Consider the following 15,301-nt stretch of genomic DNA (forward strand, 5'->3'; position numbering starts at 1 on the left):
TGGAAGGTCAATGGAGAACTGCCATGCACCGCCATAATGTGCGCCACAGATAACTACGTCATTACATTGGCCAGTGTGGCGTCTGTGGCGCTGTGACGCTGGCATGTGCCTGCCCGCTGAGTGAAAGTGGGAAGTTGTGGGGGGTGACGCTCCAAGGCTCCAACATTGGCCAAACCTGAGCCTCAGTTTCATCCTGCCCTTTGCCTGCGGCCTTTATAAGAGTTCATACAGCAAGCAAGCGCGCACCTTTTGTTCTCCATACTGCTACAAATCCCTTGTATCACAAACTCAACTAGTCAACTACACCCCAGAGACTCAGCTACAATGTCGGACGCCATCCCAGCGCTTCTCATCATCCTTATCACCATCCTTCGTAAGTCTGGCCTGCATTCTCGTCGCATAGCTGCTGGCACGCCCGCGCCATGTCGAGCCACTGCTTCCCGCTCTGCCAGCTCCTTCGAGTCATGTTCTCCTGCTAACTCTTGGACCCTCTAGTACCTCCCGTGGGAGTATTCCTCGTCGCGGGCTGCGGCGCCGACCTCTTTGTCAACATTTGCCTGACCCTCCTTGGGTACATCCCCGGCCACATCCACGCGTTCTACGTCGAGTATGTCTACTTCGATCGGAGGGAGCGGGCGAGGCACGGACAATTGACGGGCCACCACGCGCCGGGAGTGTACAGCGAGAGGGTGCAATCTGGAGGGTCTGTGGGGTACGGGACGATTTAGGGATCCGGTCCCTCGCACAAGGCCGTTTGAACGAGATGGGAGGGTTGCTTTTGCTAGAAGAAGAGAATTCTACGAGACGGTGGAGGCGTGCTCAGCGATATTTTGTTTCGGTAACGGCGGGGGGAGTTGGTGATTTTCCTCTTGAGCAAGGACTCGCGCAGTGACAGGCAAAGCGCAACGATGCGTGTTAGCTCCTCCCTCGACGACGTGGTATGTAGCAATATGGGCATTCAATTTCCAAACACGAGGCTGGGGTTATTTTGTTCTTGTGCAATACGTTGGCATGCTCTGCTTCCATCGACGGCGGCGGCTGAAGGCTGCCTCGGGTTCGTTGCGCTTGCCAAGGTTCAACGGACAGTCCAGGCAGTAGTCGACCTGCCATTTCTTGATGTTTATTATTTATTGCGATCCACCCGTTCAGGAGGCTGAGCTAGGCCAGAAAGTACGAGTAGCTCAAGGAAATGACGATCTCACCTTACTTACGAGCATCAAATTTCAGAAGCAAATCTCAGACCTCCTCGTGGGCATTGACAGCCGCCCATGACAACACCACTGCAGGATGGACCGTCGAGAGGAGGGCACGAAGCTTGGGCGGCACCAGCCTTCAGAATACTTGTGCGGGGAACACCCCCGGGCTGGGAGCCTACAAGTAGGGCAATGTTAAGGGTGGTTGCACAGCGTCACGACTGCGCCCAAGACAAACTCAGACCACCCCTGACGGACTTCAAGCCCTGCCACCCTGCTCAGCATTGTCGATAGGAGAACAGCCACCACTCAGATGACCAGTTCAGTGGATGGGCTGGCTTGACTGGTTCTCACTCCACCAATCCCGTTGCTCATGAAAACGCCTCCAGGTGATGGCACGGCTCGTCAGGCTCCTCAGCCTGATGCTCCTCGCAGTCATGGCTCTGGATTAGATGATCTCGTACACAATTCTGCTGCGCCTTGCATCTGCTGCCTAAGTCACACAGCCTCGCCAACACGGTGTTGCTGTACTTCAGGCGGTGTTGGGGTGGGAGGCTCGATGGGATCGTATTGCTCATATGCCTCAAGTATCTACACCTGATTCTTGCAGCTCTTGATTCCGACTACACACTCGAATTTTACTGAAAGTGAGCATCAACAATCTGCGAAAAGACAGAAGGCAGAGAAGCAAAGCGACTCATTCACTACAAGTGGTTGGATGACGGTACATTCTCCTCGCAACCGCACTCATCCTCAGCTACTTCGAACACAGATGGTTATAATGGAGTCGCAGGTTACCCAAATGCCCAGTCAAGAACAGAAGACGGCGCCATCGCCAGAGGACAAAGCAATAGCGCCCGTTCGTTCAGATCCCGCCGGTTTGGTTATGCAAGTCATTGATGTCTCATATGACGGCAAGCGATCCAGATCACCGCTTCAGCTGAACGACGATATCAATGGCATTGAGGCTGCCTTGCAAAACCTTCCACCGCACAAGGACGGCATTGCGCGTGTGTTCGATCTGTATCCAAGGGGCAAATGTCGTGACCATAACGGCTGGCAGAGCAATGTTTCTAAACACTTCAGAGAAGAGTACCCCGGATTGCGGATCACGCCCCGATTATTTCCTGAAAGCCGTATCAAAAACGACCTCTGGAACATTTCACGTCAGTGGGCCGGGAATGCCGAGGGAACAGGCATATCCACAAAGACTTCTCTGAAGGTGGATGGTAAAGATTCCCTGAACACTGCAAGCTCATTCCTAGTATGCTACTACTATGGTATTAACAAGCTTCTGGGTACGTTACTATATTTCCCGAAGGCTGTTCTGTCGACTAATTATGGGCGTAGTGATCGTCATCAATGAACAACACCTTTTAGTGGGAACGGCTCCACCAGAGTATACATATTTCGATCGCATCGCACCAGAGAATAGGTTTATAGCCATGGCTAATGGGAGTCGCGATCGGCTCACCAAATTACTCGTGCTGGACTTTCTGTCCTCAAGCGTCTATCTTTCACCTGCAACTCAACTGGAATTGTGGAGGAACCCTGGAAGTTTTTTCGATCTTCCCACCTGGGAACATTCAGCAGTGATCGCGGGAGTCTCGAGCATCACAGCTAACACAGTGGAAGTTTACATCGACAGTCTAGCCTTGCGCGAGGTAGTCCTGCAAGAACTGCAAGAGCTCGCTGAAGCCATCGACTTTGTGGTGGAAAGCCTCCGAAAGTATTCCAACCCAAAGGAGAAGGCATTCGCTACACAGCAGCGTGACAGCAGTAGCAGCAATGCTGTTGACGAACGGATGTTTATCCTGCAGCAGATGTGCTACCAGCGTCGAAAAAACGTCGAGAGATCTATTGAGCAACTGAATCGTACATTTGAAGCCAAGAGCAAGGCTTTGAATATCCAAGAATCCGCGAGCGTGAGGCGACTCACCATTCTTGCAACGATCTTCCTACCCTTGTCACTGTCAACTTCGATTCTCAGCATGCAGTCGCGATTCAAAGAGCTCCATCTCAAGCTTTACGATCTTGTGGGAGTCTTCGTGATAATAGGCACTGTGGCTGTCATCATTCTTCTTCTCGTTCGGGCCATAACGGACATCGCCTCGAGCGCGATATTTCGTGACTTGAGCAATCCGAATCGCATTTGGGCCAGGCACGAAAAATCGATCTGGGGACTGCTTTCTGTGTTAGGAAGGATATGGTTCGCCTCGACATGGGCCGTGCTGATGGTCTCATTTCTCTTCGGAATGCTCAAGGACGTGATGTTGGGAGTGAAGATCCTAGGATTCGGGTTCGTCGGTCTGCTAGGGTATGCCATTCTCGTCTGTGTTGTTATATTACATAGAATCTATCTTCAGCTGGGCAAATAGAGGCTCTCGTACGGAAAGACTGATTTTTATGCGAATATTCGTAGCTACTTATCCTCCTCGCTATCCTCCTCGCTATCCTCCTTGCAGCGGCCCCCAGCAGCGAAAATTCCCGTCTTGTTACGGCCTGCGAAACTTTGAAGATGCCTTACACAGAATTTAGATCGGGATTCACGTGCTAAAGCTGACCAAAGAAGGATGAGCGACAGTTGATAATAGTTCTCAAGTACCTATGAAGGCCCCTAAGTAGCTAGACAAGTCGCTGGGGCCATCAAGGCGGGGTTAGGTAAGTAAGGAGGCTGAAAGTCACAAGTGGCGCTGGCTCGATAAACCCTTCAGCCCTTCCACAAAAGCATAAATAGGCGACCTGATGGCCCTTGCTACAAATGATTCAAATCACACAAAATAGTCTCTGCATTGGATGCCGAATAATCCAGAGTTATATCACCTATTCCATTATGGCCCGTTCACAAAGTTTCTTTTGCTATTCTCAGCGTCGGCTCTGGGGCAGATCATAATGTTCTCTGCATCGGTCCCGTTTGGACCCAAAAATACTGCCGCGTCCACGCCATCGCTGGCCCCAATGCTAAGGCAATCAGCCTCTGACACGACTGGCTTGGAGTTAATTCCTTGGTGATCCTGCCTTACACGACATGCTCTGTTTCACCTTTGCAAACTTCCACAAATCCCGCGGGCATCATGACCTTGGGGATTAATACCTCGCGCTCGAGCCTTGACACTTGGTATTGGACAGAACCTCAAGATCTCGGGCTTCCCTGCGTTCGGCTTGTTGACAGATGTCCGACTTCATCGAGCTGTCCAGTCCCTACGGCTCAAGTCCCTATGGATTGGGCGATAAGCCTCACGCTCGACCTTCGATCCGGTCACTCGGTCCACTTCATCGCAGGTCGGGTTCCGCCCAGTACAATCCAATTCTGACTCCGCAAGAAGAGCAGAGTAGCGATGGCTTCCCAAGGCGCATGGATAAAGCGCCGTCGATGACGACTCTTCCTCCGAGCAGAGTAGGGAAATTCGGAACAGACCTGGTCGTCGAAATCATTGTCTGCACGTTCGCGGTTCTGGTATCGGTGCCTTTCATGTGGTTGGCAATCACTATGGCGCACTTTAATCACCAGAGAGTGACAGAAGGAGATACGAATTACATCAAGCAAGCAACAAGCACGGTTCGCATGACATGGATGTACTCAGCCGGGAATGGTTATTGACCGATACAGGCCTCTACACTCTTTACTATCCTCTTCGCAGCCGTCTTGGGCACGACGCTCAAGCGATTCGCAACATGGCGACTGGAGAGAGGCGTCAAACTTGGTCTGCTCGAGCAGATCATGCAGAGTCGGACATTCTTCGCAGCTGTCACCACCCAAGTGGCTTTCCCTGCTTTCAACCTCACCGCCTTGATCTTGCTGGCAAGCTGGGTGTTTTCACCACTGGGATCCCAAGCATCCCTGCGTCTGGTCAGTACTGGTCGGGATCACACCTCACATTCCGCCGCAGTCAGCCATGTCGACACCATCTCCAACCAGGTCTTCGACTCGGTGTCGGGAGTCGACTCATTGCTGACTTCACTGAAACCGAGTTACATCAGCTCGGTCCTTGGTCCGGACACCATGAAGAATGGGACTATGGATCTCTGGGGAAATGTTAGGATACCTTGGCTGGTCGACAACCTTGACAAGAACGCCGACGGTTGGGCCATGCTATCTAGGGCGAACTTGACGGAAGGGTCATTCTCCGCTCTTGTCGGCGTGCCTATCGCGTCCTTGGCAAACCGGAACTCCAGCTTCGTTATCGAAACGACGTATATGAATCTCGATTGTGACAAGCCGCAAGATACGAAGGAGATTAACATCAATTTCAACGTGACGTCCGGGAACGGCACGTTCTTGGGGCCCAACACCACCGTCAACTCCGAAGATGCCATATATCCATTTTGGCAGGTGGCCATGAACCAATTTGTCTCGGATGATTATTACTTCTACGGCTATCCAGAAGAGCTGGTCAATGTCACAGATGTCAACCTACCCCAGGCGACTTTTCTCTTTCAGACTCGCGGACCATGGGTGGCAAAGTGCCAGATCAACCAAATCTACCTTGAATCGAACGTGTCATGTCAGTCGGTGCCCGATTCAGGGCTACCTGTCTGCGCTGTCACGGCCCAGCGAAATTCACCCAACAAGCATGCACCGTCAACGGTAACTACACTCAGCTTCCCAAGCACTTTCTCCTATCTTGCGCAGACATGGATTCTGGCAACCGACCCGTTGTACAGCTCAGGCTACTCCTCTCTGAGCGAGTACTACCTACAAAATACCTCTGCGGCTTTCATCCTCAGCGGCAATGGTCGCGAATATGCCGACTATTCGAATGTCACCGCCCGACAGTTTTCCCAACGACTGGGCCAACTGCTCAACACTTGGGTGCTTTCGAGCCAAGTCTCCGCCGACACCATGCAGTATCCCTTGAATCACAAGACTATCACGGCTTTTTACACGGAAGGATTCGATGTTTACGTTGTGTCGTGGGCCTGGCTAGGCGTCTATTGCGCTTCGATCGGGGTGATGCAGATTGCCGCGTTCTGCAGCATTTGGTGTGCATACCACACGACCATTCCCGATGTGCTATCTTTCTGCTCGTCTCTGACCCGAGATTCGGCATACTTTGATTTCGCAAAAGGTGGTAGTGCTCTGGACGGGATAGTCAGGGCAAGGATGATGCGGAATGTCGAAGTCAAATTCGGTGAGGTAGTCAATCAGCGCACCGACGAGGGATTCCGCAATGACTTTGTCAACGACATCCCCAGCCGACCTGGTGAGCGGATGGCGACTCTGGCTGTAGCACCGCCAGAGTATGTGCGCAATCCGAGACGTGGACTTTTGTATGCATGAGATGGCGTTTTTTACTCTACAGTTCCGTAATAGATAATGCAGAATGCGACAAATGTGTCCCCTGGATTGACCACCAGGTCAGTGACGGGAAATACCCTGGAATGTGGCCCTGCACGCTCAGCCTTACAGCCTTGTCATGTGACTCTTGGCAAACGCGAAAGCCTGGCTCGACCGCGTCGCGCGTTTCTTCCCCGTCTCCAGTGATCCAATTCCTCCACGACTCGAAACTAGACAACTGCACCGCCTGTACAACAACAAAGTAGTAACGATTTCCGAGTTGGTGAATTGCAGCTGTCCACAACTATCCGTACCGTTTGTCCTTGTTGATGTCTCATTTTGAACATCATCATGGACACTGAGGTCGCTCCTGCCCCGCCACCTGCTCCTTCCTTTCCAACTGCTCACCTCACTCCTTCCAAGAAACGCAACCGAGAAGGAGAGATCATCCACCACCCTGCTTCTCTCATCTCTCCAGATGGCCAGCAAAGCAGCCCCCTGACTGCCCACAACTCTCCCTACGGAACACCTGATTTCAGTCAACGCAGCACCCCATTGACCGAGCTCGGTACCACTCCTGTCCTTAGCCCGGCACCGCAGTCTACCATGGCCCCCGCCGACGGGAAGAAGCGGAAGGTCACCTTTGCCGAAAAGGAGGCCGACAAGGCAATCAAGAAGGCCGAAAAGGAAGAAAAGGAGAGACTGAAGGCCGAGGCCAAAGCGAAGAAGGACGAAGAGAAGAAACGCAAGGATGAAGAGAGAGATGCTGCTCGCAAGGTTCGAGAGGAGAAGAAGAAACAGAAAGACGCGGAGAAGCAGGGGAAGGAGGCCGAAAAGCAACGAAAGGAAGCCGAAGCGTTGAAGAAAGAGAGAGTAGGTGTCAGATCTCCCGACGACATGGCCTCGGATACTAACCTTTTGTCTTCAGTCACAAATGAGACTCGGTGCATTCTTCGGTCCCCCGGCGGCTGCCTCGACACCCCCGGCTGTTGACCTTGGGGATATCTCTCGTGGCACGACGCCTTCCCGAAGAGGTTCGATCACGTCGATTGACATGGAAACACCTCTGGTCGAGCTCAAAGCGTCACCAACGAAACCAACGAATCCCGGCTACAACGATTGGATCCTGCCTTTCTTTGTCAAGGAGCACATGGAAGTCGCACCGTTCAACCGCTTCCACTCGAACCGAGCTGCTTTCGACAATGATGCTCTAGTCCTCAATCAAGATGTCACCACTGAGACACTTGGAAGTCGATTTCGTAGACGACGACGCCGGATCAGACCTGTGAAACCTGTCAAAGAAATCTTGAATGACATGAAGGGTTCCACAAGTATTCCCATCGACCTTACAAACCCTGCAAACTCTCTTGCCAACCTTCCTTACAAGTATTTGTTTTTCCGCGAAGATGTGCGACCTGCTTATTATGGGACATATACGAGAGTCGTCTCACCACGAAGTACAAGAAGACTCGCCACAAATCCTACCTACCGAGGATTACCAGACACGAACTATGATTATGACAGTGAAGCAGAATGGCAGGAACCCGAAGAAGGAGACGAGGAAGTGCTGGATGACGACGAGAAATCCGAAGACGAGGACGGGGACGAAGAAATGGGAGATTTTCTCGACGACGAAGGAGAGGTTGCCAAACGTCAGTTGATTGTCGGTGATATGGAGCCCAAGTGCAGCGGGCTATGCTGGGAAGGTGGTGATGGTCAATCTCAAGATGGCCACGATTTATCGTCGTACCGTATGGACGTTTTGCACGACTCAACAACCTTTCCGATCGATCCATACTCGACGATGCATTGGGCAGATGTCGGGAAAAAGAGTCCTATCAAGCGGGAGGAGAAGCCGCCACAGACTCCAGCCATGCAGCCCCCTCGTCTACCACTGATAGCGGTCGACCCGAACGGTGGCGGTTTGGTTTCTCAGTCCGGCCTGCTGAAGTTTGCACCAAGCGAACGGCAATCGGAGAACCAATTTCAAACGTCCAAAGTGAAAGCGAATTCTGCTTCGGGCAAACCGGTCAAGACTATTTCGCCAGACTTTTTGCCTGCGTTCAGGCAAGCAGTGTCGGGGAATACGTTGACGAAAACTGGGTTGATTGAGGTCCTGAAGAACCAGTTTCCCAAATGTTCCAAGGATGCTATCAAGCATACCCTGGAAGCAATTGCGGAGAGAAGAGGCGTCAAGGAGGCTGAGAAGAAATGGGTGTTGATCGGTTGAGCATTCATGAAACTGGGTGCAGATCGACAAGATGTCTGAAGAATGAATGAAGCGAGACGAGGTAATTGAACTGTAACAAGAAGCGAGTGCACTGAGCGTTCTGGACCCTGCATTCAACTGGAGGCCTGCGTAAGCCTTACGGTCGCTCGATGGTGCATTCATTAGGACATATAGAGCATGGGATGAGTAGAGGTCAGAGATGGCTCGAGCCAGAATACAACAGTATTAAAGACCTTGCATCTGTCGATCCGGCTACTACCTATCAGAATATGTACCGTCCAGTTGTACCGCCTACGATGGTCGTTGATAGACGGCCACCTCGAGCACCTCTTGAGTCTTGAAGGCGCTGTAGGACAATGAAGAGAAGGCCAATGCTTCACGGTGATCGGCGCAGACGGGCATATCAATTGTGGACCTCTTCGCTGTTCTTGTTCAGCCGGTTGGTTATTATTTGCCAGTTCCATGTCCTGTCTGGCCGATATCCTATCCCCAACATCTACCCTACTCTTTTGGCATCCCAAACCAGCACGATTGGGTATATTTCATGCCCGCAACCACCTGCGGAGAGCGTTCTTTGCGGCATGCACCACAAACCTACTGGAAAAGAGAACAGAGCAGAGAATTGATAGGGAAAAGAGAGCAGAAGGGACCGTCATATGCACGGGCACCAACTCTATCAGTGCGAGCTGGGAGTCCTTGACCCGGGTGGTGAAATATCTGGAGTCTGAGGGCACGAGGATTCGGGTGTGCACGGTTCTGCGGGTTGTTGATATCGCCCTACCGAAGGAGGGGACTGGGGGACCATCGTCACCATTGATATATGCAAGGGCCAGCTGTCCGGCAAGACGAGATTCAATTCGGTATCATACTCGAAGGTTCAGCTCCCTCACTGTCGACAGACTTGTTTTCAAAGCCATCCGTCTATCGTGTTACTGACTGAGGATGGGCGACGCCGGCTCTCCTCTCCCTCCTCCTCCGCCGCCACACTCCTCATCCTCACCCTCTACCTCCACCTCCACCTCCACCTCGGCCTGGCACCAACAGAACCCCCAACCCGTCCGCGCCGGCCTGCCCAGCGCCAACCCAACGCGGTCCTTCTGGCAGACGTCCTTCCCCAACCGCCTGGCCCACCACCGCTCGACCCCGGAGCTCCCCGCCCACGCCGACCTGGTCGTCGTCGGGACGGGGATCAGCGGCACCTTTGCGGTCGACGAGCTGCTGAATAGCGCGGAAGCAGCAACGGCGGCGACAGCGACAGAAACAGAAACAGAGGCAGACGTCCATCGCGCGAGTCTCTCCGTCCTGGTCCTCGAGGCCCGCACGCTCTGCTCCGCCGCCACGGGCAGGAACGGCGGGCATTTGCAGCCCGTCATCCACAATGCGCCGGCGCACATTATCGATTTCGAACTAGGCAATTTCTGCCACGTCGAGGGGTTGGCTTTGAGCAGGGCCTGAGAGGGTGGCGACAACTACGGTGACCACGGCCGTGGCGATAGTGACGGCAGCTACACTACCGAGACCGGGAAGTCTTCCTCGCCGTCACCCTCTTGGTGTGACTTTCGCCGGCTCGAAGGGTGTCTGGGGTTCTGGAACGAGGAGTATTTCAGGGACGCCAAGCGAGATCTTGCTGCCGCTGCCGCAAATGCGCGCGTGGAAAGCGGTACGGACGGGGGCGAGAATACACCCACCAAGAACGACTATGCCGGCCTAGCCAGGGTGGTCGAGGACGCCGAGGAGCTGGAGGCGCTGGGGTTGCGCGTGGAGAGCGGCGCGGTCGGCGCCATCGTCCAGAGCGTCGCGGCCAGCTTGAGTCCGTACAAGCTGTGCGTGGGCGTGTGGGAAGGTCTGCTCGAGAGGTTCGAGCAGAAGGGAAGCCCGGTCGCGGGGTGGCCAGAGATGACGAGGGCCAGTCAAGGCACAGAGAACAAAGAGGGACGGCTGGTGTCGAGACCCACGTTGAATTTACAGACGGATACACCTGTCACGGCGCTGGAGAGCGGAGCGGACGGATGGACACTGCACACCCCTCGCGGCAGCGTGCACGCGCGCACCGTCATCCTCGCCACAAACGCATACACGTCCTACCTGCTCCCGGGGTTCGCGCGCTTGATCCGGCCCGTGCAGGCCCAGATGTCTGCTCTCATCCCTCCTCCGCCGCTTGGACCACGGGGTTCCGCGGCCCATTGCAACACGAACGGGAGCGGGGACGAGACGCGCAGGAAGGACGGTGAAGCAAGCAGCAGGAGGAAGAAGTTGATCCCGATGAGCTACGGCTTCATGGGCGTCGGCGACATGGACCGGGTCATGAGCGACTACCTCGTGCAGAATCCGTATCTTGTTCAACACCACCATCGTGACTGTCGTCTCGACCATGAGGCTCCTCACCAAGAAGTTGGACCCGACGACGACATTCGAGACAGTGGTCATAGCAGCACCAGCGATAGAGGCGGCCACCTCATGTTTGGCGGCGGGCGGCACCTGGCCCTCCACCACGGCGAGGGCGTGTGGGACGACGACTTTGTGGACCAGCACGTCGAGCGATACCTGCGCAGCCTGCCCGAGAGACTCGACCTTGATCTCGACCTCGACCTCGATCTTGACCAGGACACACGCGACATTCCCACGTCATCAACAACGCATATCGAGAACCAGCCCCAGAGCCAGAGAGACAGACGCCGTCCCCTCGCCATCGCGGCCTCCTGGACCGGCATCATCGGCCACTCCGCCGACGGCCACCCCTGGGTCGGCCCCGCGCCGGACCACGCCGGCATCTTCGTCTGCGCGGGCTACACGGGCCACGGGATGACGAACGCGCCGCTGTGCGGGCGCGGCGTGGCCCGGGCGGCCTTGCGGGAGGAGATGAGAGGGAGAAGGCGGCGCCGGCGCCGCGGGAGCGCGAAGGATCAGAATCAGGAGGGAGAGGAGGGGAAAGATGGGGAACACAGAGAAGGGGACGGACATGGGGATGGGGAGGTAGATGTAGATATAGATGTACCGCGAGAATACCTGATCACTCGAGAGCGGGTTGAGCGGGTCTTGCGAGGCTTGGGTCAAACATGAGCATATGAATAGAAAAGAAAGGAAAGAAACAAAACCAAAATGAGAACGAGAAACAGCGCAGGAAAACAAACATAACAGGTCAACATTGCCTACAATCTGCTCATATCCTCTGCGCTCATCGGAAACATCGTCGCTCATCGTCGCCACCGTCTCGTGGAGAAACGCCTCTGCCCGAAACTCCAGCCATGCGTAACAACCGTTTGCGTCTGGTTCGGTCCCTTTAATTGTATAGCTGATGACTTCACCCCCTGGCTGGGCCTTACGTCGCCTAACATAACCCTTCCGCCCTCCCCTCCTCACAATGATCAACGCTCGATCTCTCTCTTGCTCCGCCATCTCTCCCCTGCTGCCCTACCCCAGGAAACTCCCCATCCCGCCATCTCCCCAAAGTGGCGCTTGCACATACTCTGCTGCCCTCTCATGCATATTACCAAAATTCCAGTCTCCCGAACTACCCGTGCTATCAGGCGTTATGGGCCCCATGGATCCGCCCATGTTTCCCATGGACGTGGAACCGCCGAGCCCCAAGATCGCATTGCTCGTATTAAGTGACGGCGAATACGTCTCCTCCTTGACACCAGAGAGCGGGGGATACTGAGACGGTCGCGACTGTATTGTCGGTGATGACGAATTGGTTGCTAGACCAGATGGAGTCCCCATAAACTGATTCGACGCCTGCTGCCCATAGGTGGCGTTTTGGAATTTACTCGAGTTTGACGATCTCGGCCCCGCCAGCGCGGCGTTCAACTTGCCCAACGCGTTGAGTGACTTGGCCATACTGCGTGCCCAATGAGGGGATTCTGCAAGTGGTGGTGGATCCTCCTGAGAGAAGCGACGGTTAGCAGCGGGACTTGCATCTTGAGCAAGGTCGAATGTCGGATCTTCCTGCGTACGTTGTGAGACGACTGCCTCCAACTCTCGAAGGAGGGATAATCGGCGTGGGTCGCGACTTGTCTCTGGGAGGGTCCCCAGCAGGAATGCGGCGGAGATCGAGCGTTGGATCCCAATCCAGGATCGAGCTGCGAATTTGCTCAAGCCGTGCAACTCCACGTATGCTTCGACCGTACCCTCCAAGTTCTGCACGCACAGAGTCCGAAACTGAGCAACGGCCGCTGCATCGAAAGGAGTCGTACTTGGTGACTGAGCAGTGGTGCCCGAGGTCCTCCGCCGACCACCAGGGGGCGACTGGACAGGTGTCAAGTTATCACCCGAGGAAGATGGAGGCGGTGCTTTCAGCGCAGGCCGGCACAGCTCACTGGTGATATAGCAGCTGTGGAGTTTCAAGGCAAGGCGTTCAAGGTGCTGTGTCATTCTATAGCAAAGGTCCCGGTTCCGGAGGTGAGCGGCACCTTGTGACACAATGCTCGTGATCTCTTCGGTGTACTTCTGTATTCTATCCCAGGTCATGTAAGATCGAGGATGTAAAAGACGTTCACGGATGATTTCCTGCGTCAGTCGGATAATGGCGAACATGCTTTCCGCGTAGCTCCGGTCTCCAGGAGAACTAAATTTGCCGTAAGGGATATCGGGGATACACAAGACGCTCGAGGTAGGCCGATCGTAGCTGACCGCGAAATGGGAATCTTGCCATGCAAGCGCCCACCAGATTCGTCGACGTGTCCATTTTTCGGCATCTGTAAACTGTTGCGAGTTGATCTGCAATCCGATCGAGAAGGCCATGCGTAGTGTCATACCCAGGAAGATATATGCCACCCCAGGATTCATGTTGTAGGACAGAACGTTCCCAATAATCAGAGAGGCTTCGATGGTCTCCAGGCATGGATGGGTCAGGAAGTTAGACATGCGAAGAGCCTGATAGGAACAGCAGACTGTAATCAATGGTCAGCCAGGTGCTTTGTTTTCCGCCGTGTTCTCTGAAATCTTACTGTAAACTTGAGATGTGAGCTCCCTCTCTTTTGCTGGCCGGTCCGATGACTGGGACCCAGATGCAAAAACAGCAAACACCAGTGATAGCCAGGGTAACGATACCCCATACGGCTTGTTGGGATCGAGTTCAAGGTTGTCGCGCAAAGCACGCGCGCGATTGGAAAGCATAAAGTGCAGGGTGTCCTCGAAGCTGGAGGTATCGGGAACGACAGGGTATATAGTACAGGCGATATCTCTGTAGGCGATGAAAAATCTGGAGCAAGTCAGTGACCGGTCGACTGCGTATCAGAAAGTAGCTCACTCATTGCACAGCTCGTCATCTGGAATAGCTTTACACAGACCATTCACGTCTTGCATGCTTGAATCGGTACTCCACAAGTCCACAAAAGGATAAGTGGCACTCTCATTGTCCAGGCCGAGCTTTGGTAGAATGTTTTCCTCCAGCAAGGATTTCGCGGTGTCTTGAGCCGACCTGCTCCTGCCGAGTCCCATCATGTAGGCTAAAACGGACCTCGACCCCAAATGCATTGTGCCCATTTGATTGCTGGGAGCATGGATTCCTTCTCTCTCTGTCTCGTCGCCGCGGCTATGCGTGCCTGTAAGGTTTGTTTCGTCCAACTCGGTGTGCACCAACGCCGGAGACAATTGTTCATCGGGTTTGACCACTCCGCGCAGCTGTTGCAATTCCCTGTTCAGCCGCTCCCATTGTTCCCGTGGCACCGTAACGTTGGGACCAGTCTGTTGTTGGATCGGGCTCTCCGACCCAGCTCCATCGTGTTGGGCCAAAGCACCACTCAGGGCAATGCGTCGCTTCTTGGTGGGCCGCTCGTAGGAACAAAGCTCAGGGTGGTCTCTCTTGACACAAGAGTCGCAGGGCAGGTTCCTATCACACTTGACCTTCCGGCGATGGCATGCATAGCAGGCTTTAGGGTCCCGCACCTTTCTCTTGTTGCGGATAATCGCGTCTATCTCTTCCTGGGCCATCTCAATCCTCCCGTCTGGCCCAGCCTCCATGATATGGTCATCGGAATAGTCGCCGCCGACAGTATCTGCCGTGGAGGCGCGTTGGTTAGGGTCCATGCTCGATTGGTGGAGGACGAGGACACGGGAGAATATGAAGATACGGGAGCTGAGCTGAGGCGAGTACGTGTGGCTGGGTTTCCACCTCTACAGGAACATGGCCACTCGTGAGAGGATCGAGCTGGAGAACCTCCTTGGGCGCCGGAGAGGAGCGGTTGAGACGGACGGTGAGGACAACAGACTGTGCGGGATTGAAAAGAAGAATCGGAAGAGCAAATGACCATGCAAGTGGTGGGAGGGTTTCTTGGGATTTCCTCCCCCCGCCTCCGAGTCGCTTCGGCTTGCAGAGAACGCTGAGTGGCCAGCCAATTCCCCAAGAGAAATCTTCGGGTGCACTCTTTGGGACTAGCCTCTTCCCGTGCTCTCTTGGCCGCAGCCTTGTCGCTGACATGATCAGCTGGTCCAGCCTTGCCACCACCGCCACTCTGATCTGGATTTCAGTGGAGGGAATCCTTCCTGTTATTGCTCGAGGGCCAGCTGACTGTACAAGTATGTGAGGTTTTCAATAACCATTCCCTAAATAGAGAGATTATGAGTTTTCATCCCACGACCCATCTGTACCATCATGCACCT

The 15,301-nt window shown here is 54.3% G+C and overlaps 6 protein-coding genes across 6 annotated transcripts; 5 read left to right on the top strand and 1 right to left on the bottom strand.

Moving 5' to 3' along the window:
- Positions 1 to 175: 175 nt before the first annotated feature.
- Positions 176 to 1,011, top strand: PV07_05651 (uncharacterized protein). The gene is made up of 2 exons (XM_016392562.1): positions 176 to 373; positions 496 to 1,011. The coding sequence occupies exons 1-2, from the start codon at positions 325 to 327 to the stop codon at positions 726 to 728; spliced, it is 282 nt and encodes a 93-aa protein (XP_016250081.1). The 5' UTR covers positions 176 to 324; the 3' UTR covers positions 729 to 1,011.
- A 934-nt stretch (positions 1,012 to 1,945) lies between these two features.
- On the top strand, positions 1,946 to 3,571 carry PV07_05652 (uncharacterized protein; the record flags this gene model as incomplete). Its single annotated transcript, XM_016392563.1, has 2 exons — positions 1,946 to 2,491; positions 2,544 to 3,571. The coding sequence occupies exons 1-2, from the start codon at positions 1,966 to 1,968 to the stop codon at positions 3,569 to 3,571; spliced, it is 1,554 nt and encodes a 517-aa protein (XP_016250082.1). The 5' UTR covers positions 1,946 to 1,965.
- Positions 3,572 to 4,210: 639 nt separating this feature from the next.
- PV07_05653 (uncharacterized protein) lies at positions 4,211 to 6,567 on the top strand. Its single transcript, XM_016392564.1, has 2 exons — positions 4,211 to 4,752; positions 4,804 to 6,567. Exons 1-2 carry the CDS (start codon positions 4,366 to 4,368, stop codon positions 6,472 to 6,474), a joined length of 2,058 nt encoding a protein of 685 aa, XP_016250083.1. The 5' UTR covers positions 4,211 to 4,365; the 3' UTR covers positions 6,475 to 6,567.
- A 127-nt stretch (positions 6,568 to 6,694) lies between these two features.
- PV07_05654 (uncharacterized protein) lies at positions 6,695 to 8,934 on the top strand. The gene is made up of 2 exons (XM_016392565.1): positions 6,695 to 7,344; positions 7,400 to 8,934. The coding sequence occupies exons 1-2, from the start codon at positions 6,823 to 6,825 to the stop codon at positions 8,699 to 8,701; spliced, it is 1,824 nt and encodes a 607-aa protein (XP_016250084.1). The 5' UTR covers positions 6,695 to 6,822; the 3' UTR covers positions 8,702 to 8,934.
- Positions 8,935 to 9,643: 709 nt separating this feature from the next.
- Positions 9,644 to 11,761, top strand: PV07_05655 (uncharacterized protein; the record flags this gene model as incomplete). The annotated part of the gene is made up of 2 exons (XM_016392566.1): positions 9,644 to 10,134; positions 10,207 to 11,761. 2 exons carry the CDS (start codon positions 9,644 to 9,646, stop codon positions 11,759 to 11,761), a joined length of 2,046 nt encoding a protein of 681 aa, XP_016250085.1.
- A 66-nt stretch (positions 11,762 to 11,827) lies between these two features.
- On the bottom strand, positions 11,828 to 14,985 carry PV07_05656 (uncharacterized protein). Its single transcript, XM_016392567.1, has 3 exons — positions 13,950 to 14,985; positions 13,648 to 13,901; positions 11,828 to 13,590 (listed from the first exon to the last, which is right to left on the bottom strand). The coding sequence occupies exons 1-3, from the start codon at positions 14,726 to 14,728 to the stop codon at positions 12,113 to 12,115; spliced, it is 2,511 nt and encodes an 836-aa protein (XP_016250086.1). The 5' UTR covers positions 14,729 to 14,985; the 3' UTR covers positions 11,828 to 12,112.
- Between the last annotated feature and the right edge of the window lie 316 nt (positions 14,986 to 15,301).

This window comes from Cladophialophora immunda (assembly GCF_000835495.1).
Source record: "Cladophialophora immunda strain CBS 83496 unplaced genomic scaffold supercont1.3, whole genome shotgun sequence".
NCBI classification, from domain to species: domain Eukaryota; kingdom Fungi; phylum Ascomycota; class Eurotiomycetes; order Chaetothyriales; family Herpotrichiellaceae; genus Cladophialophora; species Cladophialophora immunda.

Excerpts from the sequence above, each read along its gene's own strand:
- PV07_05654 (XM_016392565.1), top strand. The coding sequence starts at position 6,823 with ATGGACACTGAGGTCGCTCCTGCCCCGCCACCTGCTCCTTCCTTTCCA. Across the intron at positions 7,345-7,399 it reads AAGCGTTGAAGAAAGAGAGA|TCACAAATGAGACTCGGTGC; the intron begins GTAGGTGTCAGA and ends TTTTGTCTTCAG.
- PV07_05656 (XM_016392567.1), bottom strand. The coding sequence starts at position 14,728 with ATGGACCCTAACCAACGCGCCTCCACGGCAGATACTGTCGGCGGCGAC. Across the intron at positions 13,902-13,949 it reads GATGACGAGCTGTGCAATGA|ATTTTTCATCGCCTACAGAG; the intron begins GTGAGCTACTTT and ends GACTTGCTCCAG. Across the intron at positions 13,591-13,647 it reads GCTCACATCTCAAGTTTACA|TCTGCTGTTCCTATCAGGCT; the intron begins GTAAGATTTCAG and ends CATTGATTACAG.
- PV07_05651 (XM_016392562.1), top strand. The coding sequence starts at position 325 with ATGTCGGACGCCATCCCAGCGCTTCTCATCATCCTTATCACCATCCTT. Across the intron at positions 374-495 it reads CATCCTTATCACCATCCTTC|TACCTCCCGTGGGAGTATTC; the intron begins GTAAGTCTGGCC and ends TGGACCCTCTAG.
- PV07_05653 (XM_016392564.1), top strand. The coding sequence starts at position 4,366 with ATGTCCGACTTCATCGAGCTGTCCAGTCCCTACGGCTCAAGTCCCTAT. Across the intron at positions 4,753-4,803 it reads TCAAGCAAGCAACAAGCACG|GCCTCTACACTCTTTACTAT; the intron begins GTTCGCATGACA and ends TGACCGATACAG.